At 53.9% G+C, this 22,309-nt stretch overlaps 5 protein-coding genes across 5 annotated transcripts; 3 read left to right on the forward strand and 2 right to left on the reverse strand.

Moving 5' to 3' along the window:
* Window positions 1-825: 825 nt before the first annotated feature.
* PHACADRAFT_254974 (uncharacterized protein) lies at window positions 826-3,169 on the forward strand. Its single transcript, XM_007395038.1, has 9 exons — window positions 826-888; window positions 944-1,271; window positions 1,327-1,404; window positions 1,460-1,682; window positions 1,738-1,839; window positions 1,893-2,052; window positions 2,103-2,347; window positions 2,407-2,496; window positions 2,555-3,169. Exons 1-9 carry the CDS (start codon window positions 841-843, stop codon window positions 2,943-2,945), a joined length of 1,665 nt encoding a protein of 554 aa, XP_007395100.1. The 5' UTR covers window positions 826-840; the 3' UTR covers window positions 2,946-3,169.
* A 220-nt stretch (window positions 3,170-3,389) lies between these two features.
* Window positions 3,390-6,252, reverse strand: PHACADRAFT_254976 (uncharacterized protein). The gene is made up of 13 exons (XM_007395039.1): window positions 6,012-6,252; window positions 5,875-5,953; window positions 5,696-5,823; window positions 5,616-5,633; window positions 5,537-5,558; window positions 5,389-5,484; window positions 5,249-5,337; window positions 5,079-5,197; window positions 4,806-5,029; window positions 4,483-4,750; window positions 4,218-4,432; window positions 3,757-4,162; window positions 3,390-3,697 (listed from the first exon to the last, which is right to left on the reverse strand). The coding sequence occupies exons 1-13, from the start codon at window positions 6,211-6,213 to the stop codon at window positions 3,611-3,613; spliced, it is 1,953 nt and encodes a 650-aa protein (XP_007395101.1). The 5' UTR covers window positions 6,214-6,252; the 3' UTR covers window positions 3,390-3,610.
* A 939-nt stretch (window positions 6,253-7,191) lies between these two features.
* Window positions 7,192-9,341, forward strand: PHACADRAFT_208388 (uncharacterized protein; the record flags this gene model as incomplete). Its single annotated transcript, XM_007395040.1, has 8 exons — window positions 7,192-7,258; window positions 7,317-7,324; window positions 7,379-7,480; window positions 8,102-8,221; window positions 8,289-8,415; window positions 8,467-8,531; window positions 8,656-8,923; window positions 8,984-9,341. 8 exons carry the CDS (start codon window positions 7,192-7,194, stop codon window positions 9,112-9,114), a joined length of 888 nt encoding a protein of 295 aa, XP_007395102.1. The 3' UTR covers window positions 9,115-9,341.
* Window positions 9,342-13,071: 3,730 nt separating this feature from the next.
* On the forward strand, window positions 13,072-18,964 carry PHACADRAFT_208389 (uncharacterized protein; the record flags this gene model as incomplete). The annotated part of the gene is made up of 14 exons (XM_007395041.1): window positions 13,072-13,321; window positions 13,380-13,458; window positions 13,518-13,645; window positions 13,708-13,725; window positions 13,783-13,804; window positions 13,857-13,952; window positions 14,003-14,091; window positions 14,143-14,261; window positions 14,311-14,534; window positions 14,590-14,857; window positions 14,908-15,122; window positions 15,178-15,583; window positions 15,642-15,724; window positions 18,527-18,964. 14 exons carry the CDS (start codon window positions 13,072-13,074, stop codon window positions 18,600-18,602), a joined length of 2,073 nt encoding a protein of 690 aa, XP_007395103.1. The 3' UTR covers window positions 18,603-18,964.
* Window positions 18,965-20,669: 1,705 nt separating this feature from the next.
* On the reverse strand, window positions 20,670-21,484 carry PHACADRAFT_208390 (uncharacterized protein; the record flags this gene model as incomplete). The annotated part of the gene is made up of 5 exons (XM_007395042.1): window positions 21,158-21,484; window positions 21,035-21,106; window positions 20,858-20,976; window positions 20,744-20,802; window positions 20,670-20,688 (listed from the first exon to the last, which is right to left on the reverse strand). Exons 1-5 carry the CDS (start codon window positions 21,420-21,422, stop codon window positions 20,670-20,672), a joined length of 534 nt encoding a protein of 177 aa, XP_007395104.1. The 5' UTR covers window positions 21,423-21,484.
* Between the last annotated feature and the right edge of the window lie 825 nt (window positions 21,485-22,309).

Genomic DNA, 22,309 nt, shown 5'->3' on the forward strand with positions numbered 1-22,309 from the left:
GCCGTGTTTAGCGTCCGGTCGTTTATTCACGAGGCTCACAAACTCCGTCGGAAATATTAATGAGCTGGCTTTTTGTAATGCTTACGCTGTTCGTCGAGCCCTGACGATTGCTGTCGACTCGTTCACTGGCACGCGTTCCGCGCGCGGCTCCCAGGGAGCTAACGTGTTCGGTGATGGCGAGCTCAGCGCTCGCCCGAGGTGTGATCCCCCCAAAGAGAAGATACATGGGACAGTCAAACTTAGCGCTGCAATGCCATTTATCCACATCGTCGTTAGCTTTCGCAGGCGAGATTACAACATAAAATAACACTAGTTTATGCATTGGGTCTCAAAGCATGTCGTGCGCACATCCACCGCCAACCTCCGGGTGGGCAACGCACCCCGCGCGCGGCGCGCCAAAGCAAGGCGCCAAAGGGCGCGCATCTATTAAGCTCCTATCCTGCCACCTCGAATGCAATATACCGCCGGCAGCTCGACCTCATTGATAATTGTGGCTCCAGGTATTCTTGTTCAGCGCATACTCGTAGTATAGCGATGCGTTATATCTCTGCTTTAAATGCATGAGTGTCTGGACATATGAGGTGCTGAGAGCGCTTCATGCTGCCGGAGTCTTATTGCCGTCTGCGCTTGCGCCTGCGCCAAGGTTTGTGCGTCCCGCTCCCACTACATTGATATCATTATGGTCATCAGAATTTACACTGCATCTCTCATAGGCTCAGTACAGCCCGTCGGAAAGTTCAAGCCGCCAGAAGTATATATAGATGTGGGGAGTAGCTCGTCTTGAATACTTTCTGTGCCTTCCCTACGACGTTGAGCGAGATATTGGGTGGGTCCACTGACATGCCCGACACCACGGACCCCAAGCTGCTCGTATGCTCTGCGAGTTTTGTAAGCGCTATCTCGTATGAATTTGATAGCTGCTGAAAGAACGAGACACATTTAGGCGTGCTATCTCGTCTACAAGTATTTCGAACCCAATAACCTCTCGGCCCATGTCGTCCTGCTATTGGGTGTGCCCGCTCTCCTGGTTGGTCGACTCAGCCCCCAGCTGTCGTTCCTTCAGCAAGCCGGCGCTGTCATATTTTATTGGAGCCTCATCCTTGTATTCACGGCCACCTACCGTCTTTCGCCCTTCCATCCTCTAGCGAAGTACCCAGGGCCGACCCTTGGGAAGCTCAGCAGGATTTACGTGGCATACTTTAACGGGCGTGGAGACCTCCATCGAGTAATCAGGGACTGGCACGACCGTTACGGTGATGTAGTCCGCATCGGTTAGTTGGCGTTTAGCGATGGCATACTTGCGAAGCTCATTTGCCCTTACTGCAGGTCCCAACGAGCTGTCCTTCTGTCGCGCTGATGCCCTTCAGCCAATCTATGTCGCCAAGAGTATGCAAAAGGGTCCATGTACGTTGAGCTTGCGGACGGATCCTGCTAGATTTGCTTAACGAAATTTGACCAGACTACGATACCCGGACGGGCCTCGAGAATATTACTACGCTGGACGGCGTCCGCGACTTTTCCGTCCATGGCGCGCGTCGTAAGCCATGGGTAAAAGCCATGGGCATCTCAGCCCTGAAAGGATATGAGCCCATCCTCCAGACGAAGATACTGGAACTGGTGGAAGTGCTGTCGAAACGGCAGAAGGAGACGATAGATATTTCTCACTGGATGAATCTCTTCGGGTATGCAGGCACTGTCCAGTACAACGCTCATTGAGCTTAACGAAAGGACCGTCAGTTTTGATCTCATAGGTCATGTGGCATTTGGCCACGAGTTCGGTATGCTCAAGGCTGGTGAGGACGATGATGGCCTCATGCGCCGTGTAGAGGATGGTGTATAGTGAGCGTCTAACGTACCCGTTCTTGAGCTATTCAGCTTACGCAGTAATCCAGCGCCACTGCTGTTCTCTCTCAAACTCCCTGGATCCTACCATTTATTAGGCGATTACCGCCTGCGGTGAAGGCTATAAGGGACATGCGGCACATGGGTGCCACTCTCGCGCAAGGGAGGACAAAAAACGGCTCGGCGTCGAAGGATTTGTTCTACTTCTTGGTACGTTTCTCAGTCCTCTCTGCTGCTACGTGTCTCATCGTTCAGCACAGACGGAGGACGAAACCGCAGCGGAAAGCGGCGCTACGCTGGACGAAATTATTGCCGATGGCATACTCGCGCTTGTTGCGGGCTCGGACACCACAGCCACCGTGCTCAGCCATCTCTGCTACTTCATGCTGCGCCACCCAGAGTGTGCCGAGCGGCTGCACAAGGAGATCGACGCGACCTTCCCGCCGGGCGAGGACCCGCTGGACTTTTCGCGCCACGCGGACATGCCCTACCTGAACGCCTGCATGTAAGCTCTCAATCTCCAGACAAAGTAGGGGAATGAAGTCTCACGGCCTTGCGAATTAGCAACGAGACGCTACGCCTGCTGCCAGCAGTCCTCGGTGGTCTGCAGCGCATCGTAAAGCGCGGATCCAGCGGCGCAACCATCGGCCCTCAGTGCGTCCACATCCCGCCTCTCCGCGCCTCCAGTAGCTGACATCTCCACCCAAACCAGCGTCGTGCCCGAGGGCACCCAGGTCTCGGTGCACACGTTCTCGCTGCACCGCGACCCGCGCGAGTTCGCGCCGCTACCAGACGTTTTCTGGCCGGACCGCTGGCTCGCGCAGGACACCTACGTCCTGCCGTCGGGCGCCGCCGTCGACAAGGCACACGTCACCACGAACCGCGCCGCGTTCGTGCCGTTCTCTGTCGGCCCGCAAAACTGCGCGGGCAGGGCACTCGCGATGATCGAGATGCGCGCGGTCGTGTGTGCGGTGATGCACAAATTCGAGCTGCGCAGGGCGGAGGAGTACGATTTGGACCGGTGGGAGAGGGATGTGATGGATGCGTACATTTCTCTTAGGGGCAAGCTGCCTGTGATCCTCGAGCAAAGGCAGGGGCGTTAGGAGGCTTGTTTGGAAGCCTTGCTCTGTCAATGTGCGCCTTCAAATGTCCAAGACGGACGCTTAGCTTGAGCAATCTAGTGCGCGGTCAGTGGCCACATCATATTGGTTTAGCATAAAGGAGCCCAGCTTATGAACTTCGCAATTCGGGGAATTCCTTACTGAAACTTAGTCGGAATGCAGTAATAAATACAAGCAATAATGTTCGAGGTTTAGCTCGCATTTTCAGGCATCGTTTGAGCAATTCACGCAAGACAGCCTGCCCGTCATACAGGAGAAACAGCCAAGGAAGAAAATAGTATATGTTTTAGGGCTGAAAGTCCATGGCAGCTCTGTCCGCACGGCGGACGCGGGGACGTGGGCAAATATCAAGATCTCCCGCGTTGAACTCGCTGGTCTAGATCTAACACATCACGCTAGTTGTTCAAATGCCAGTGCTGGTGCGCTGTTCTAGCTATATAGGCACAATCATTTTGCTGTCGCCACAAACCAATATAGGTGCTTGAATAATAGTGACATGAGCTCAGAGTACCTGCAAAACCATGTGTAGATGCAAAAGGGTTATGTGAAGATAACCCAACATGGAGGCCCAGATTCGATGCAGTGTCCAATCGTCCAGCTGTCCCTCAAGAAGCCATCCCCCGTAGAGTCCGAAAAACTAACTTCGCTCATTTCTTCTTCCAAACACGTCCAGAACCAATATCGGCCTTGATGAGGTCCGCGACCTTCTCGCCGATGGCAAAACACGGCGCGGCCTGCAAGCCACCGCTTCAGCGAAAGCAGCCTTCGCACAGCTCCAGGTCAGACGACTCACCGTGTGCCCCGCATTGATCTCGGGGAAGATGGACGCGTCCGCGACGCGCACGTTCCCGATGCCGTGCACGCGCAGGAAGGGGTCGACGACCCCCGCGTCCTCGACCGGCGCCATCCGGCACGTGCACGCGGGGTGGTACAACGTCTGGACACGCTCGCGCACCCAGCGCTCGAGCGCCGCGTCGTCAAGCATGCCGATATTGTGGTTGAGGTCCGGGTGCCCGTCGCCCGCGGGGTCGATCATCGCTGCAAGCGGCGCCGTGTGCGCGATCTTGTCCAGCAGGCGCACGCCCCGGATGAGGCACCGCACGTCGCTCTTCCCCTCGTCCGAGAGGTACATCGGGTCCAGCACCGGTGCATCGTCCGGGTTCTTGGACCGCAGGCGCAGTGTTCCGTGGCTCTTCGGTCTGGTTCCAAACACATCAGAAGTTGCCAATGAAGGATGCTGCGAAGCCCACGCACCTCAGGAGCACGCAATGCAGACCAAAAGTGTACTGGCCAGGACAGGCAGGTCCTTTCAAACCGTGTTCGAAGTATGTCATCGGGGTGGTGTATAACTCGAGATCTGGGGCGCCTGCGCCAGTGGTCAGGTCTTCCGCCATCGTCTCAGGAGGATACTGGTTCAGCGGGAACAGGTCGGGATCGTCACTTCGGACGAACCCAGCAGCTTCAGCAACCTATATCGCGTTTGAGCTCGAGTGGTGCAGTGGATGCATGAGATACGCACGTTGCAGGTGAGTGGGCCAGTGCCAGTGAGCTTATATTGAGCCAACGCCGACATCAGCTTCAAGGACTGCCCGAAGGTTTTCGGCCTGAGGAAGCTCAACGAGCTCTTGGTCTTGTCTAGATAATGAAGGTCTAGGGTGATGTGGTCTGTCAAATGTGAGCCGACTCCTGCGAGATCTTTGACGACCGGGATATCCAACGACTGGAGATGATCGGCAGGGCCGACGCCTGACAGCATGAGGATTTGAGGGGAGTGGACAGCACCCGCACTACATCACCGACCTATAAGCGCATACAACAGCAGCAAAAGGGTTGGCCACTCACGAAAGCACGACCTCTTTCAGAGCCTTGGCGACGAACTTGTTACTCGCCTTGTCCTTGAACTCGACGCCTGTGGCGACCGGTGACCCAGAGCTCGTGTCAAACAAGATGCGCTGCACCCGTGCATTAGTTGCGACCTTCAGGTTTGGTCGGGCAAGAACGTCCGGGGTCATATATGCGGTTTCGGCTGTGGACCGGCGACCTTTAGGATCGATGTAAGTCATAATCTGCAATATGTCAGCATCGTCCGGAGGGTAGGGGTACGACAACACGTGCCTTTGTTACACCCAAAGTCCCCTTGTGTGTATTGACATCATGGCTATGAGCGATACCGGCGTTCAGAGAAGCTTTGATGAATGCTTTCGAACTCGGGGCAAAGTGTCCATGATAACCGGCTACAACCCGTCTTCAGCTACGGCCCACCAGACGTGAGTAAACCGACCAACTGCGCACAAAGCCTTCCGCCCCACGGAGCGTGACGTCGACACCCGGGAACTGCTTGCTCGGGTTGTATTTCTCAAACTTCCGGAAGTAGCTTGGGGCAGAGTGTCAGTCCAAAGGCCGGGGCGTAGATGTTGCCACTTACGGATGAAGCTCCTGGAATGTCCAACCTGTTGCACCGGTCTGCCCCTTCTGCAACTCCGCCCATTCATCGTAGTCCGTGGGTGCGCCGAAATGGAATCTGCGGTACGGTCAGCGTGCTTTCCCAGGGTCACCACGAGAAGAACACCGACACCATCGCATTCATGTTGGAGCCTTCGCAGAATCACATGAGTACGTGCAAAGAATCAGATGTTCGTGTGCAGGACTCACAACCACCAAGTAATTTGGCTGTCGAAAGCCGGAACAGAGTCAGCAGCCGACGGGACAACGAGGGTGCTTGGAAGACTGACCTCTTGGCCAATAGACCCGCCTTCCGCCAGCATGCTTTTGGGGTTCTGTGAACATGCCCCACTCGTGTTCTCTCATCCAGAAACCGCCGTATGCGCATGGGATCTGGGCCTGGGGGAGATTGAGAGCACTGAGACGGCACGGTGAGCGGCGTGCTGGCTCGGGGGCCGGACGAGCGCACCTTTGTCCTGCCTCGAGAACGAGCACCCGGATGGAGGGGTCTTCAGACAGACGTGCGGCAATGGCACAGCCAGCCGTGCCTGCGTTGCGTGACGCGTGAGCACGGCACCGGAATGCGCAATATGTCGGATCACGCACCTCCGCCAATGATGATAACGTCGAACTCGTCGTGGGCGTACTCTTTGTCTTTTCTCTCGACCTTCCGTGCCACCTGCGACAGGTCGGTGATGAGCTTGCTCGCCTGCGCTGCCTTGACCGCTTTCTGGTTCCGTGAGTACCATGCGAGCACAATGCAGAAGGCACTGAGGGCCGCCGAGGTGCGCACGAGCGGCGAATCCATGGCCGTCTGCACTTTGGGACTCTGGAGGATTGAGGTGAGCTTGTCCATCGCTGTGAGCTGTGAGCTGCGCGCAGACAGATGTGTGATGTGTTGTGAGAAGCGGCGGGACCGGTCTTGTTCCAAGAGGACCCTATTTGTACCTTGCCGATCGAGTTACATGGAAGGTAACCGACCGTGATTCGGGTTGCAATGCTAGTACGCCGTCCTGTTCATCCCACGGGTACCACGGGGCGTGATGCATTGATCAATAGATACAGAGATAGAACGTCGGACGCGTCGTAAGCCGGGTGAGTAAACGCAGTCGGTGGGGAAACGAAACGATAAAGTGTGCTGTAGCGCTGGCGCGGATACTTGGAAGGTGCTGCACTAACCGAGTAACACTGCTCTTTCCTCCCCAAAGATATGCAAAGATCTACCTTTTCCATTTCAGAAACACAGCCGCATCCCACCGACTGCTCCCAACTGCGTATACTTGTCTTAGACCCACATCTACAAGGCTGCGCACTACGGCCGTGAACCGATGCCGGCGCCTGCCAGTCGCAATTGCAACAAACGGGCTGTATACAGTTGGACTGCAGCCATCTCGTCGGTATGCGCCGTAGGCCAGCGTACCATTATAGCGGCGAGCGTGTCACTGGCCGGTTTATCGAGGTTGTGTCTGAGCATGTGTCGTCTACTCGAGGATCTCTTCCTGCTTTATTATTCTCTTCTACTGTTCAGTGTTCACCGCTGTCTGCAACCCGATGTTCTCGGAAATCTTGAGGTCGCTTTAGGCAGTTTGTCTCAGATTGGAGTGCTCATCGCATCGCCTCTGATCAGATGAAGCACTATAGGTACAGGTGTTTGAAACTTGCTGGCGCCAGCCTACGCCAGCCTTCTTGGAAACAGTCAGGATCATACAACTAAAGGGGGGGAGCGTCGCGAGATCATTGCATCTGCACCTTGTTCGTTGACTGCATTGTCAGTGCACACTACATCATGGAGCAGAAGTTGGCTAGAATTGCTGACGTCTCAAGGAAAAAATACGATTTCGTTGTTGTTGTCGGTGAGTCGCATATCATTCTCGTAACAGCCACTCTCCATGTCTCATCAATATGCTGCAGGCGGCGGCGTATGTATCAAAACAGAATCTCGCAATATGCTGCTGACACATCTCATATGTTAGGCTGCAGGCTGCATTGTGGCAGCCAAGCTGAGCGGGAACCCGAACACACCTGTCGCTTTGTTGAAGGCAGGCCCCGCTCACCTCGACGGCCCGCTAGTTTGGGTTTGCATCTGTCGCTTAAGCTTTCGTCGCTCACTTACGAAATGTCTTCTGATGACCCTGCTGGCTGGGTAAAAAACCATCGATGACCCCGGATATGACTAGAAATACCTTGCAACGCCACAATCAGGCCTACACGGGGAGCGCGCGAAGAGATGGATGACATGCCTCCATGCGCGCCGAGTTGACTCAGTAATCCTGATCCCCGGATTACCGCACTAGCTGTGGGCAAGCTTGGCAGTGAGGCCTAGTGAGGGCTGGAACTGGGAGGACTTTCACAAGTATGCGAACAGGGTGCGTAGTAAATTCAAGAATTCGTACAAGTCGGACGTTGTGGGATACGATGACCCGATTCTGCTCTCGTTCGGATGGGACATTATGGGACAGCCGTGGCGCCGACGCTACCTGCAAAACATGTGCGTTTTGCAGCCGTGATCTGGCACAGCGACGCACCATGCGGAGAACGGGATCGATAAGATAAGGACGGCGCTCGACGGCGATATTGCTAGGACGGAGCCGTGTGAATTCATGTGGCCAGCCCAGTGTCGAACGTGCCTGTAGGGCTACCTCTATCTTGCGCTCGACTGTCCCAACCTCAAGGTCCCGGCGAATGCGTATGTGTAGAAGATCAATGCTTCCGAACACGAACACGAAGACGTCGGCGTGATTGTGGCCGAGTTCGATTATGGTGGACAAGTGCACAAGGTCTTTGCACGCAAAGAGGTCATTGTCTCTGCTAGGCACGTATTTCTAAGGTCACAACGCTTTTTGTACGCTGACTTAATCTTGCAGCACTGTGAAGTCACCACAGGTCTTGGAACTCAGCGGCATCGGCGACCGGGAAGTCCTTGGGCCTCTGGGTACCACTGTCCGGCTGGACTTGGCCCCGGCCGGCACGAACGTGCAGGAACATGTCGCAATGGTTGTCAGCCGGATTCGTCAATCTTTCACTTTGCGTCCATTCAATGCGACGTTGATATTCTGTGCAGAGATGGTCGGAGATCGTGGCCTGATCACTTCCAGGGTGCTCGACGACGAGGAGTCTGCCGAGAAGGTCCGGATAGCACTGCGAGTCTTGTGCGCGAGCTTATAGGCCAGCTGTCCTGAAAGCTTTTCATGGCGATCTGAAGGGCTCCCTTGAGCTTGTTTTGAACGGCTTCTTATTCGTGCCCATCTAGATTCAGTTTGCTGACCCGAAGGTGCGGCCGGCAATCGACCCGCACTACTACGAGGAGGATATCGATCTGGATATTATAGCTAGCGCAATCAAAATTATTCGCAAGGTGACCCAGACGGAGCCATTTAAGGCGCTTGTTGTCGAAGAACGGCTTCCTAGACGAAGCGTTAAAATCGACGAAGGGACGTATGGTACCTGGCAGTCCGCGCGAGTAGGTGCCGAGTCGCGACGTACAGCATATGTTCGCGAGAACACCTATTCTGGTTGGCGTACGTACCATTGATTAGGTCGGTACGATGGCAAGCAGCTAACCTTGTCTGTCCACATAGACACGGCTGGGAGTATGTCAATCAAGCCTCGCGACAAGAATAGCGTCGTTAACACGCGACCCAGCGTATATGGTACCAACAACATCCGCGTTGTTGATTTGTCTGCTCTACCCATTCACATGGCTAGGTAATCGCGAAGATGGGCAAATCTCCAAGCATCACACCTGTGCCCTGTGGGTAAATTCTGATCGTTTGCTGAGTCGTGCTAACAGCGTGTGACGTTATTAAGCGCGACTGTCAGTAGTGTACAGAGTATTTTTGTGTGTGTTTTCCTAGAGCATAACTCGTATATGACTCGTATGTCACCCACATGCCCCGAAAGTAAACTCCCGTTTGCCTCTTGAAATCTGTATCGTTAACCAGTCAGTCGGCTGTTGCCGATGGTAAGCCTGATTAGTCATGCCGTTTATGTGAACCTCGAAGATAGCAGCGAGGACACATATTGTCTCTCGCGAGCTTGTACCATGTTATATAAATCCAACTCCTGTTTTACGTGTCACTGAATAGCGTCCACCACGCTCCTTCGCGAGAGCCGCCAGGGCTGTTTCGTAGTCGCCATCGAAGGTCCTTCGCACAGACAGTAATGTGAATAAATATCAAAATATTTTGTCGTCGGTAGTACGTAGCGTTGAAGTTGTTGTGATAATCACTACCTTCTCTCCTCGCCGCCCTCGGCACCGTCGAGCAGCATCGAATAGCCTGGTCGTCGGTGTCGGTTGTTTTGGGCGCCCGACCCTCTTGATGTAGGAAAGCCCAGTGTTGTCGCTGACGGCCGTCATGACCCGTCTGATACCTGGTGTCAGTCAAGACCCGTCAGTCAGTCACTGACGGGTCAGTCGGAAAGATCCGAGACAGAGCACGCTTAGTCACAGATCTTTATGTAATATATTTATAGTCACCGACAGAGCATGAAGCAGGTCGTACGGTAAGTTGCCAAATCCCCCTCCAGATTCTTCACGGCTCCATGCCAGAAGAAATCATAATGTGCTGTGGGCTCCGACTCCTTTGGGTATACAAACAGATTAGCAGGAGTAATGCATGTCTTGGCCGGACAGTGTTGACGGGCGCTGCCGTGAACGTGCGGTGCGACACAGAGTGTACCGGCACTGGAGCTAGGGTGGTCATGTTGAGAGGCATGGGGCAGTACGTGCGCACCCTGGATCAGCAACACACATCATTGTTATTATGGAATGAATATATAATTAATTTATTAATCACTACTTCCACCGACAATGGTGACGCTCCCGTTGCGCCTGCCGCGCTCCCGCTGCCCGCCTCACGACAGGCGCCCCGCCTCTGCTGGGCGCCTGACGCCCTTGACGTCAACTGACGGGTGTCAGTCTGACGCTGACAACATCGGGAAAACCTGAGCGTCGCGCTCTGGCTGAGACTAGTATATACATTGACTAGCCGGCCCTGACTCGTTTTAGAGGTAAACATCGCGAACGTGAGTCGTCTAACCCGGCAGCGTTTGCTACTCTCGGCATGTCCGAGTCTGCTGTCTGGAGGCTGATCATGAAGCGGTTAGTGAATACGAGGCGCTGTGTGGCTAATACATGAGCAATAAGGGAGCTAACAGGACGTAAAGTACACACCAGAGCTGTGACGAACGGGGCAAGTACGACGTCAGTCATTCGCCTGCGTACCATGTCGGAGACCTACCGCAGAAAAGTCGTTTGTCAGCAGCTGTGTTATGCGGCACTTACATGAGATAAATAGCACCCGTACGGACATCTAGGTCTCAGCGACGGTGCATGGGAGATTACTAGCCGTCACGCAGCAGACACGTCGCTCTTGTTAACACGACAAGTATTCTTCCAGTGTCTGAATTGTCTTGATCCGGGTCAGGATAAGCACGTTAGTGCCAGCGAGGACGAGCGAACCGCGGACGTTGTAGTTTACATTACTGAGCAAGTGATGTCAGTACCTTCAGTGTCTTAAGCTTCGACCACGAGACATACATCTATATTGTACCGAATAACATCAAAGAGCAGTATAAGCAAGAAGCACACGCTGACATGCTGACCATCCGCGCGGTGAACGACGTCTTCGTGGCCCAGGGCCGCCGCTCCATATGCTCAAAACTCTGGAGCTGAGAGCACAGAGACAGAGTCACCGGCAAGAGCTAGCAGAAACTCCGAGATGGGCATAGTAATGGCTCAAAGAGGATAATGCTGTGAGCATCTAGCGCAAAAGCGAAGGTCGACGCGACAGTCAAAGCATGACAATGCTGGGCCTAGCTCGGGGATGTCGCGGGAGAACGGGCGTCTGAGGGCCCGAGCGCACAAGCGCTCACGGTCAGAACGGGCGCTCGAGGGCTCGGGTGTGAGCCCGAGCCCGCATGTCCAGTCGATCGGACGAAGACCAGCTTCCAGGCGCAGGTTGGACTTACATGGCCCGTCACAGCCCTACCGCAATGCAGAGCGAGGCGTCTTCAAGTCATGCACGCGCGCACGCAGAGCTCGCAGTGAGTAGACGTGGATCACACAGATGACGTGGAGGGTTATCGATACAAAATCTGCACCGAGCGAGACAATATGGCCTCCTGCCCAACCCATCTGGTTTTCTTGCGGCCCAGGTGAGCGACAGGGCGTGCACTTATGACGTGCATCGTATCTTGTTCTTTCCGTACAATCGCCTGCCGAGCTCGAGGCGACCATTGCAGGACGCCAGTAAGCTAGATGACTGATCCAACTGACATACCACGCCAATGGATGCTTCAGCTAAGCCGCGGTCCAACTGCATACAGCCCGTTTCTTGCGGCTGATAGGAGCCGACGCTGAGACGACCGTGATAGTGCGCAGCCTTGCTGCTGGGGCAAATATGAGTCTAAGACAAGTACACGCGGTTGGGAGTTGTTGGTGGGATGTGGCTGTGTCTCTGAGACAGAAAAAGGGGGTCTTTGCATATCTTTGGTTATCTTTGGATATTAAATTCAAAGTCCGCATCTACCCCGAGCCGGGCCTGGGCCGGGCTCGGGGTGAAGCCGAGCCTGAGCCCGGCCCGGGAGCGCAGGCTCAGGTGCACCCACTGCGCTGAGTTCAGAAGGTAAGAACAGTTTTGCATACACATAAGAAACGAGATACTGACTCTATAGACCGGACAGTCGCCGAGCGTCGCCGTTCGACGTCCGCTGTAGGCGCCCGTTTGAGGACCTCGCTGTGGTCTGGTAAGTACATGCAATAGAAGCCTAATAGCCTCACTTTTTGTAGCAGAATGCTCACCTTATGGTAGGTAGGCCTGCGGATTGGGCCGGGCTCGGGCTTGGCTCGGGTTCAGAGCTCGGCTCGACGTCGCCACGAGCCCGGGTTCTGAGCCCGAGCCGAGCCCGCACCTACTTGAGGGGGAGAGAGCAGCGTTAGAGCTCGCCAGTGCAGCATCTTCCAAGTATTGTATGCGCGCGCGTCAGCGCTCCAGCACATCTTACCGTTTCGTTTCACCGACCGCGTTTACTGTAATCGTACGGCCAGTGTGACATGTGACGGTCGACAACCAGATCGGCGAAGCGACGAGTTCGACGGTGGCTTGTGATACCGGTCAGAAATACGGTGGCCAGGCGGTTGCGGCGGCCCAGGCGGATACTACAGGGTAGTAACATAGAAAGGGACAATGATAGCGCCACCGAAGCTCAAGTGGGTTTTTTCTCGCACGTTTTGCTCCGCAGGCCCAAAAAACTCAAATATTGATTTTGAGGGAGGAAAAAATGTGAACAGCGGCGCCCCTTTTGATGACGCGACCGCCGCCCCCAAAGGCGGCGGTCGGGAGGGCTACGTGACGCGTGACGGGACTTGTCGTGCGGGTACAGTACTCATTCAGCTTACGATCCACGCTCGGCTTACGACTCATCTGACGTTCCAAGTCTGTATCTATTATCGATGCAACACGTCCCATGGGATGAGAATCCGAAACACCGTCGGCTTCAAGGGTCAGATAAACTACCGTGCAGAGTACAAATATGATCCTCCTGAATCCAGATTGGTCCCATTTCTTCCCACATCTCACCACCCATCTGTCTACCTGCAAAAAAAACCCCACACTTTGCCAGCTTCGCCACCCGTCTGTTTGCCCGCAACAAATATTCCACAGCGATGAACAAGCTCACCTCGATCCTCCAGAGTCCCAACGTGCAAATTGCCATGAATTCGCCGCTCGTTCGCACCTCGGCGGCCCTCGGCGCCTTCTGCATTGTGCTCGCATGGTACTCACGGAAGCAAACAACGGTCAAATCAGCGCAGGCCAGCAAGCTCATCACCGACCTGTCGCAAGTGGCACGGAAGGCCAAGGGAACAGACAACGAGTATGCCCACGACGAGTTCGACGTTATCATCATTGGCGGAGGTAGGTGCTCTGACGCAATACGCGCCCCGGTACCGTGCTCAAGCATCGCGAAATGCAGGCACGACCGGCTGTTGCATTGCCGCACGTCTGTCTGAAGACCCCTCCATCCGGGTACTCCTTCTCGAGGCGGGGCAAAGGTGCGCTCCTCTGACCTCCCGAACCAACACTCGACACGCCGCTCACCGTGCCATTTCAGTGGTCTCAATCTCCCCGAGGCTCAAATCCCATGCGCATGGACCGGTTTCTGGCTTACTGAGCACGAATGGGGCATGTTTACAGAACCCCAAGAGCATGCTGGCGGAAGGCAAATCTATTGGCCAAGAGGTCAGTCTTCCAAGCACCCTCGTTGTCACGTCAGTTGCTGACCCTGTTCCGGCTTTCGACAGCCAAATTACTTGGTGGTTGTGAGTCCTGTACACGAACACCAAATTATTTGTATATACTCACCTGATTCCGTGAAGGCACCAATATGAATGCAATGATGTCGGTGTTCTTCTCGTGTTGATTCCGGTAAAGCACGCTGACCATGCCGCAGGTTCAACTTCGGCGCACCCACGGACTACGATGAATGGGCGGAGTTGCAGAAGGGGCAGACCGGTGCGACAGGTTGGACATTCCAGGAGCTTCATCCGTAAGTGGTAACGTTTACACCTGGTCTTTGGACTGACGATCGTCCATAAGCTATTTCCGGAAGTTTGAGAAATACAGCCCTAGCAAGCAGTTCCCAGACGTCGACGTCACGCTCCATGGGGCGGAAGGCTTTGTGCGCAGTAAGTCGACCTATTCTCCTCTGGTGGGCCGTAGCTGAAGACGGGTTGTAGCCGGTTATCATGGACACTTTGCCCCAAATTCTAAAGCATTCATCAAGTCTTCTCTGAACGCAGGTATCGCTCACAGTCATGATGTCAATACGCACAAGGGTCCCCTGGGCGTGACAAAGGTACGCGGCTTCATATGTTCACCGTCCGGACGATGCTGACATATTGCAGATTATGACTTACATCGATCCTAAAGGTCGCCGGTCCACAGCCGAAACCGCATATATGACCTCGGACGTTCTTGCCCGACCAAACCTGAAGGTTGCAACTAATGCACGGGTGCAGCGCATCCTGTTTGACACGAGCTCGGGGTCACCGGTCGCCACAGGCGTCGAGTTCAAGGACAAGGCGGGTAACAAGTTCGTCGCCAAGGCGCTAAAAGAGGTCGTGCTTTCGTGAGTGGCCATCCCTTTTGCTGCTGTTGTATGCGCTTATAGGTCGGCGATGTAGTGCGGGTGCCGTCCATTCCCCTCAAATCCTCATGCTATCAGGCGTCGGCCCTGCCGATCATCTCCAGTCGTTGGATATCCCGATCGTCAAAGATCTCGCAGGAGTCGGCTCACATTTGAGAGATCACATCGTCGTGGACCTTCATTATCTAGACAAGACCAAGAGCTCGTTGAGCTTCCTGAAGCCGCAAACCTTCGAGCAGAACTTGAAGCTGATGTCGGCGTTGGCTCAATATAAGCTCACTGGCACTGGTCCACTCACCACCAACGTACGTACCTCTACCTATCCGCCGCACCACCGAGCTCAAACGCGATGCAGATTGCTGAAGCTGCCGCGTTTGTCCGAAGTGACGATCTCGACCTTTTTCCACTAAGCCAGTACCCTCCCGAGACGATGCCGGAAGACCTGACGACCGGTGCAGGCGCCCCAGATCTCGAGTTGTACAACTCCATAATGACATACATCGAACATAATTTGAAAGGACCTGCCTGTCCTGGCCAGTACACTTTTGGTCTGCATTGCGTGCTCCTGAGGTGCGTGGGCTTCGCAGCATCCTTCATTGGCAACTTCTGATGTGTTTGGAACCAGACCGAAGAGCCACGGAACACTGCGCCTGCGGTCCAAGAACCCGGACGATGCACCGGTGCTGGACCCAATGTATCTCTCGGACGAGGGGAAGAGCGACGTGAAATGTCTGATTCGGGGCGTGCGCCTGCTGGACAAGATCGCGCACACGGCGCCGTTGGCAGCGATGATCGACCCCGCGGGCGACGGGCACCCGGACCTCAACCACAACATCGGCATGCTTGACGACGCGGCGCTCGAGCGCTGGGTGCGCGAGCACGTCCAGACGATGTACCACCCCACGTGTACGTGCCGGATGGCGCCGGTCGAGGACGCGGGGGTCGTCGACCCCTTCCTGCGCGTTCACGGCATCGGGAACGTACGTGTCGCGGACGCGTCCATCTTCCCCGAGATCAATGCGGGGCACACGGTGAGTCGTCCGACATGGCGCTGTGCGAAGGCTCCGTCGCTGAAGCGGTGGCTTGCAGACCGCGCCATGTTACGCTATTGGCGAGAAGGTCGCGGACCTCATCAAGGCCGATATTGGTTCCGGACGTGTTTGGAAAAGGGAGTAAGCGGAGTTGTTTCCTAGGATTGTAGGAGCTGGCTTCTTGAGGGATAGCTGGACGGATCAGCCCCCTTTCTTAGTATTGCGGAAGAAATTGCCGGCCGGCTAGTGTCAGTAAATAGCGAACATAGAACTGTAAGTGGATGTAAGCTTCGGTTTCTTACGTGAGCGCCTAATTTGTAAGTTACACTAAGTAAAGCCCGTAAGTTACAGTATAATTTGTCACCTGTCGCGCGGCAACCGCGGTACTGTCACCGGCGACCGTCGGTCAAGGTTCGCAGTTCCACAGAAAGAATGTTTGTGATTATACAAGTGTAAATGCGGGAGAGTAATGCTGTACGAGATTAACCCGGGACGGAATGTGCTTTGGATGACAGGAGACGGAAAAAGAGAGGCTCGTAGAGCACCACTGGCAGAGCATCGATGTGCACTTATACGCTAGGAATTACGACTGTTCTGAGCTAGATCGAGGTGTGATACGGAGGGTCTAATGTAGCTATAGTATCTAGCTTTGCGACACCCATATCTTAAGGTATTCCCGTCAAGATCTAAGTTACCTGTAAGTTACATCTGATTTTCCTCCGCAACACTGCCTCAGATGATCGAAACTGATAAAGACGCCCAGACGATACAGTTGTAAAATTTCTCTCAGGTAAGCTAGGCTCACAAAGTAGACTAAAAGGTGGTTCTGACGAGAGGTCTACAGACGATGTTTAATTTTGGGTTCGTATTTCTCGTCCTTTCCGGCGCCTCGTGCGCACGTTGTTTGCTCATATTTACTTTGTATCGCGTCCCGCGTTCATATCTAAGACATATGTAGGTGCGGATCAATACCCGCCGAATAGACTACGAACGCTTGCGCGATGTCCCTCCCGACGATGTAGCCCACGACAGCTACCCATATTTTTCAACTTCTGGAGTAAAGCGTATTCTGATGCAATATTAGGCGTTTGTTCGTGCCCTCGCGGTAGTCTCATTATAAAGTCCTGCTCTGTTTACTTCCGCGACGTTATTCTCTTCGTCCTAGGGCTCGACATCGTCCCGACCATTCTGCAGCGTCTCATCATTGCTGCCCAGCCGATTCGCCGAACCCCCCCCCCCCCGGAATTACACCGTGGACAGTCCTCGCCGCCGAGAGGTGGTATACACGGAGTAGTCTGACTCCTCTGAGTCGGCCGTCCGCAGGTTAATCATAAAGCGGTTAATGAGCTGTGCGGCTAGTTCATTAGCGTCAAAAAGTCGACAGAAAGCAGGGTACACACCAGGATAAACGGTTGCGTTATTGTGCTTAATAAATAGATAGTTCCTGCATGCGCATCTCGATCTCAGCAGTGGACATAGGCGACCAGCTGAGGATGCCGAGTCGCAGGCAGCTGTTCGTTCGGATTTCAGTTAAGTCATCAGTTGCGCACAGGCTACAGAGACCGCGCTTACTCCTGTAAGACGACATCTTAAGTTTATGTGATTGATGGCACGCTGTACTTACATTCGGGGTAGTTAGGACAAGTTGCAGAGTGATAGACCGGAGTATGCACCACCGTATTGAGCCAGGAAGTACAGCAGAGACAGTTACAGGCCTCTTTCACGTGAGCTTCATCTCGTCAGCGACGGTTATAAGGAATTAGTAGACAGTGAGGCCTGAGAGACGTATATCATGAGCAGCGCAATGGGAAGCAAACAGTGTACTTACACTGAGCAGCTGCGAACGTATAGTTTGGGGTGAGGCTGGTAGACAGAGGTATGAGCGTCGGTTCATCAAGCACGAGAGATAATGCTCACGATCGTGAATAAACTGGGACAAGAGTCTGGTCTGACTGTTCCAATACAGTGAACATGAGGGGTGCGGGAGTATGAGCTGTAGCGAGTGTAGGCTATCGCTCGCACGGCTTAAGAAGTGATTTGGTGGGCCATCTATCGCCATACGTATCGCGCCTATTAGGCAGTACGTTAGCTCGCGAGAGGAACGAGCTTCGACAGTGCCCGCTGGGCGGGCCGCATGACACATAATGACTAAGTGGCGTGAATCACATTCCGCTGAAGGTGAATGCAACAATTATGGCGTTGAAAAGACCTGTGCGCGAGTGATCAGGACGCAAGATATCCGCTGAGATGGTCGGTAAGGCTAGTCTCGGTCCGATTCCCTCTCTTCTGGGAGGCGTGAGCAGAGACCGCAGACGGCAGTAGTTGTTACAGCAAGGGATGTGATGAATACCTGCGAACGAGTTGCAATCAGTCAAGTTGCGGAACACCTAGCAGAAGGCCTGGTGAACATGGATCAGACGGGTGCAAGCAATTTAGTTCTGGCAAGGGCTGAGACGGCAGACTATTGCCAGAGAGTTGCCCAGGGCAAGGGGGGAGAAAAAGAGAGGAGAGACATATGCGTTGGACGGCAATACCCGAGCGCCTCTTGCCTAATCGGGTGGAGACGTGATGACTCGCGCGTCGAGGAGCACACCCATCGGGATAAGTTTCAGGTTTTTCATCTAGATTCAGTGACATGTCCCTCCACATGCGACTCGAGAAAGGTCCTCAGCGGGCTTCGCTCGGCCGCGAAACTCTTCTTTAACAAGTTCCGCTCTCACCTCCCCCACCCCAAGGACGCCAAGGAAGCAAAAGCCACCACCGCACAACTTCCCGCAATTCCTTCCAAGGTTAGTACACACTATAAGGCATGTACCGATTCCCAGAGACTCACTATACCGTCCTCTACACCTTCAAACTCTCCGTCTGGGGCACCGTAGCGGAACGACCATGTGAGCGCATTTCATAGTCTCTTTACGCAGCACATTGCTAATGCCACCACAGCGAAGAGCTCGGCCTTGATGTTAAGGCGCGGTCCAACGTCGTCGTCGGGGGCGAGAACTTCGACCCGAGTCCCTGAAGCTCGTGAGTATAGAGTTATACCTTCCTCGCCTCGTTGATCCGAGTTGGTACATAACCCTGCAGGGACCCAGGTACTTTGCCAACACGGCAGGCATTCCGTATAAGGAGTGGTACGCCCAGAAGCTAGAGAAGAACGGCATGCATTGATGCGGTTGTAATGTGGGGTGCTGAGGAATGACCTCGTGGGCAAGCTCGTCTGAAGGGACGTTAGTCGTCGGTAGGCACATAAATAAGACGGGATCCACCAATTTCGCGAATGGTATGAAGGAGGGTGGTTCGGAAGCGCACTTCACCAACTTGGCTTTCTACGAGAGTGTCGAGCCAAGCCAAAAATCAATGAACATGAATTTTACATGGCTGAGTCCCCCACTCTCAGGCTTCCTGAGAGCCACCCTTCGGCTGCGATTCGTAAGCTACGAGACAGGCTCGGGCATACTCTTGGTTGATATAGCGGTAGACCGGCTGTAATGGCCCTCCTCGGCATCTGAACTAAGTACATTATACTACGTGCCTTTACTTTCGGGACCTCGGCTTTGCCCAGGGTGTGATAGACATTTGAGATACGCTGGAACTTCCGACTCGATGCGCGACAATCCGCCGATCCAAGCTGAAAGCGAGAGAAATGTCGTAAATCCGGTTTGGCTCTCTCAAGACGCGCGCCTTGGGGATCTCTTGGAACGCTCTTGACTTGCCATATCAAGAACTTAAAACACCGGTGTGATGGTTGCAAGTCTCACCCAAGCAAAGGCTGACAGCCTCAAGGTCTCCCAAGTCCCGATCATTCATCGCGAGATCAGGTCGCGCTTCAAATGGCTTTCAAGTGCGTGCGGGCCTGTCTCAAGCACTTCCAAGCGAGCGGCACCAGTCGCCAGCTGTAACGCGTGACGTCCTGCCGGTTGCTCCAGTGCTTTCAGCACTTAGAGCTTGTGCTCGAGGCCTGATGGATCTCGGGACTAGCCGAGAGCCGTGTTCTCAGGCGTTAGCGAAGTTCGACCATCACCAGTTCCATCATGCAGCGTTGCTGCCCACGCTGCGCGCTCCCGCTATGCTTTGCTGATGCCTCCTCTCCCACAACGGACCTTTGTGCCCAGTGAGTAACAATGCTCATAAACTGTAGGATGTGTACTAACCTCAAGTGCAGAGCAGGGTGCTGGTGGCCGACGCATTGAGATTGCTGGAGCAGTCAGTGGAAGAAAGGTATGTCAGGTGCATTCTCAGAACCATACTGTCTTGTTTACTATCCTTTGTGTGTAGATATGCATGTACAAGAGATGAAGCATGGCAAGCAGTACCGGTGAGTGGGCATCCATGCATGGATGTGTATTTAGTAGCTGCTAAGCAATTGCGAAGCTAGAAAGATCTTAGGAGCTCTTGGAACCACCTCGGGCGCTCTTGGAACAGTCCTGCGGGTACTCTTGAATAAGTTTGTTCGCGCTTGAGAGCTCTTGGAAGCGGGGTCTCCCTCTTGGCGCCTTAGGACGGCTTGAGAGACCTTGAAAGGCGCCTGGGGAATGTCCGACAAACCACAAGCTTCTTGGTCGGTCAGCACCTGCGTATCAAGAATATAGCCGGCATGTGAGGCAAAAACGAGCTATTATGGCATAGGCGGCACCGATAGCCGCATGCGGCATTGAAGTTCCGAGTCCAGTTCCTGTTGCCAGGAGTGGTTCGGACGGCTACTAGTAGGCTTGGGAGAGAATAACAGCGCACGAGAGGTCGATGAAAGAAAGTGAGAATCAGAACAATAACAATATATGCTATGCTAGAAAACGCCGACCGGCCGTACGACGAGCGTGAATTCATAGTGATGGCGAGCCCTCGGACTGCGCCGAAAGCGATGTCTTCGTGGCGTTGTTCTCAAGCGCCACAGGCGCTTTACCTGTCCCCCCTTCGAGGCTCCAATACTCAGGCACAGACAATAGAACGGCCAATAGTCGCGCGTGATAACAAGGTCTCATAAATCACTTGCATCGTTACAAACAAATTCCAAAGAAGACGAAATAAAGCGCGGACACCAGCCGCAAGAAATCCCAAGTTCGGCAGAGCTCAACCAAGTGCCTATGTTCTAAGCTTGCACGTTTTGTCTAGTCAGAGAAGTAAGCCAAGCATCCTCTGTACGCGTTAAACATAAATACGCACGCAAACTGTCCAATCACATTGCCCTGAACAGAATATTCGCAGACGAAGTAGCTTGCGGGCTGGAGCAACAAGTCACGTTCAGTGTCGTCAGCTGCCAACGCCGGAGAAACGTACCCCGAAGCTCGCGGAAAAGATGCCGTTGCACTGTTGCTCGGCACATCCAAGCTCAGTGGTAGCCTTCCAAACCATCTGGGTGAAGTGGGACGCCACAGGGTTGCTCGGATTGTATTGGGCTAGAGGTGTCGAATGTTAAGTATGGACGAAGCTGGTGCCAGGGTCGAGAATACGCACAAGCTTCGCTTGCCCAAGACCCAACAGCACTAGCGATACCGAAACTGCTGCCAGTTCCAGCAGCGAGATTCTCTGCAAACACGTTTAGTTACACTATCCCCATGCTGAGACCATAAACCATACCTCCGAAAGGTCCCAGGGTCCCGCCGGAATGCTGGAATATGCAGCCGTCCGCCCACTGTTGAGCCTTGGCGGCGAGTTCGTTGTTCCAAGTCAAAGCTGCAGCGCCATGTTGTTCGCGAACCGAGTTGTGAGCGCTCAAGTACGCCTGAACATCATTGTCGGATGCATTGGAACCATTACTAGAGTCTCTAGTGGCAATGGGGGTGGCAAATGCAAGGGGAAGTGCGAAGAGGAAGAAGGGAGCGACCGACACAAAGCGAGGCATTGCGGAACGAGATTAAATGTGTAAGAGAAGATAACAATAAAGCAGAGAAGCTGTGTACAAAGAATTATTCGCAAGCGATGAAAGGAAGCAGGAAGTGCCGAAGCGTGAAAGCCAATGCAAGGGGGAAATGAGAAGAGAAGTGAGAGAATTTAGTGCCGCCTCTGCATAAAAATACTGTAAACATACGACCGAAAGTTTAAGTCACGACCGCACAGCCTCTGACCAGGCCGAGTTTGAACTGGTAGTCACGGCCACGATGGGGCGATGAACTGCCATAGCATCAGCGTGACTCCGAGTCAGGCGCCTTTAAATATATTCGGTACTTTGCTCAATATCTACTCGTCAACGCCCAAACTCAATACTTTCCGACACATAAAACTAAAATTGGCCTATTAGCTACACAAGCTAGTCACATCCCATGCACGCGTGCTGCCAATGGCGGCCTTGCCTGATGAGCTTGCGCCTGCCCAAGTCACGCTTCGGTCACTAAATCGTGATCATGGGTAACGGAAGGTCTCTGAACTCTGAACTGACCAGGTTTCAGGTGACAGCGGGACAGTCAGTGCATCTGATTACGTACTTGTGTTACATATCAAAGAATCACTACCCGTGTAGCTTGACACAAGTTTCACAGGGTCTGAGGAAACATAGCAGTGATCAGTTTGACTGTAAAGCTTGTGCCAAGCCACGCAGGTACAGTAGTGATTTCAGACTCATGAAGTAAATGCGATGCGCGCCCGACTCGGAGCTCCAGTGCGCCATAGTGTCAGCAGAGTAAATGATGCCCAGCTATCTGTAAACGGCACATCACACTACGGGCATAAGCTGATTTCAGATCACCTGAAATGTCCCAGTCAAGCCATCAAAACTGTTTCATTTTCGGAGAC

This window comes from Phanerochaete carnosa, assembly GCF_000300595.1.
Source record: "Phanerochaete carnosa HHB-10118-sp unplaced genomic scaffold PHACAscaffold_4, whole genome shotgun sequence".
NCBI lineage: Eukaryota > Fungi > Basidiomycota > Agaricomycetes > Polyporales > Phanerochaetaceae > Phanerochaete > Phanerochaete carnosa.

What these genes read in the sequence shown, in the direction of transcription:
- PHACADRAFT_254976 (XM_007395039.1), bottom strand. Translation starts at nt 6,213, where the DNA reads ATGGATTCGCCGCTCGTGCGCACCTCGGCGGCCCTCAGTGCCTTCTGC. An exon ending in ACATTCCAGGAGCTTCATCC is followed by an intron (nt 5,338 to 5,388) that starts GTAAGTGGCAAC and finishes CTCTGCCCCAAG; the next exon opens with CTACTTCCGGAAGTTTGAGA. An exon ending in GGACTTTGGGTGTAACAAAG is followed by an intron (nt 5,030 to 5,078) that starts GCACGTGTTGTC and finishes GACATATTGCAG; the next exon opens with ATTATGACTTACATCGATCC.
- PHACADRAFT_254974 (XM_007395038.1), top strand. Translation starts at nt 841, where the DNA reads ATGCCCGACACCACGGACCCCAAGCTGCTCGTATGCTCTGCGAGTTTT. An exon ending in CACTGGATGAATCTCTTCGG is followed by an intron (nt 1,683 to 1,737) that starts GTATGCAGGCAC and finishes AAGGACCGTCAG; the next exon opens with TTTTGATCTCATAGGTCATG. An exon ending in AGGATTTGTTCTACTTCTTG is followed by an intron (nt 2,053 to 2,102) that starts GTACGTTTCTCA and finishes CGTTCAGCACAG; the next exon opens with ACGGAGGACGAAACCGCAGC.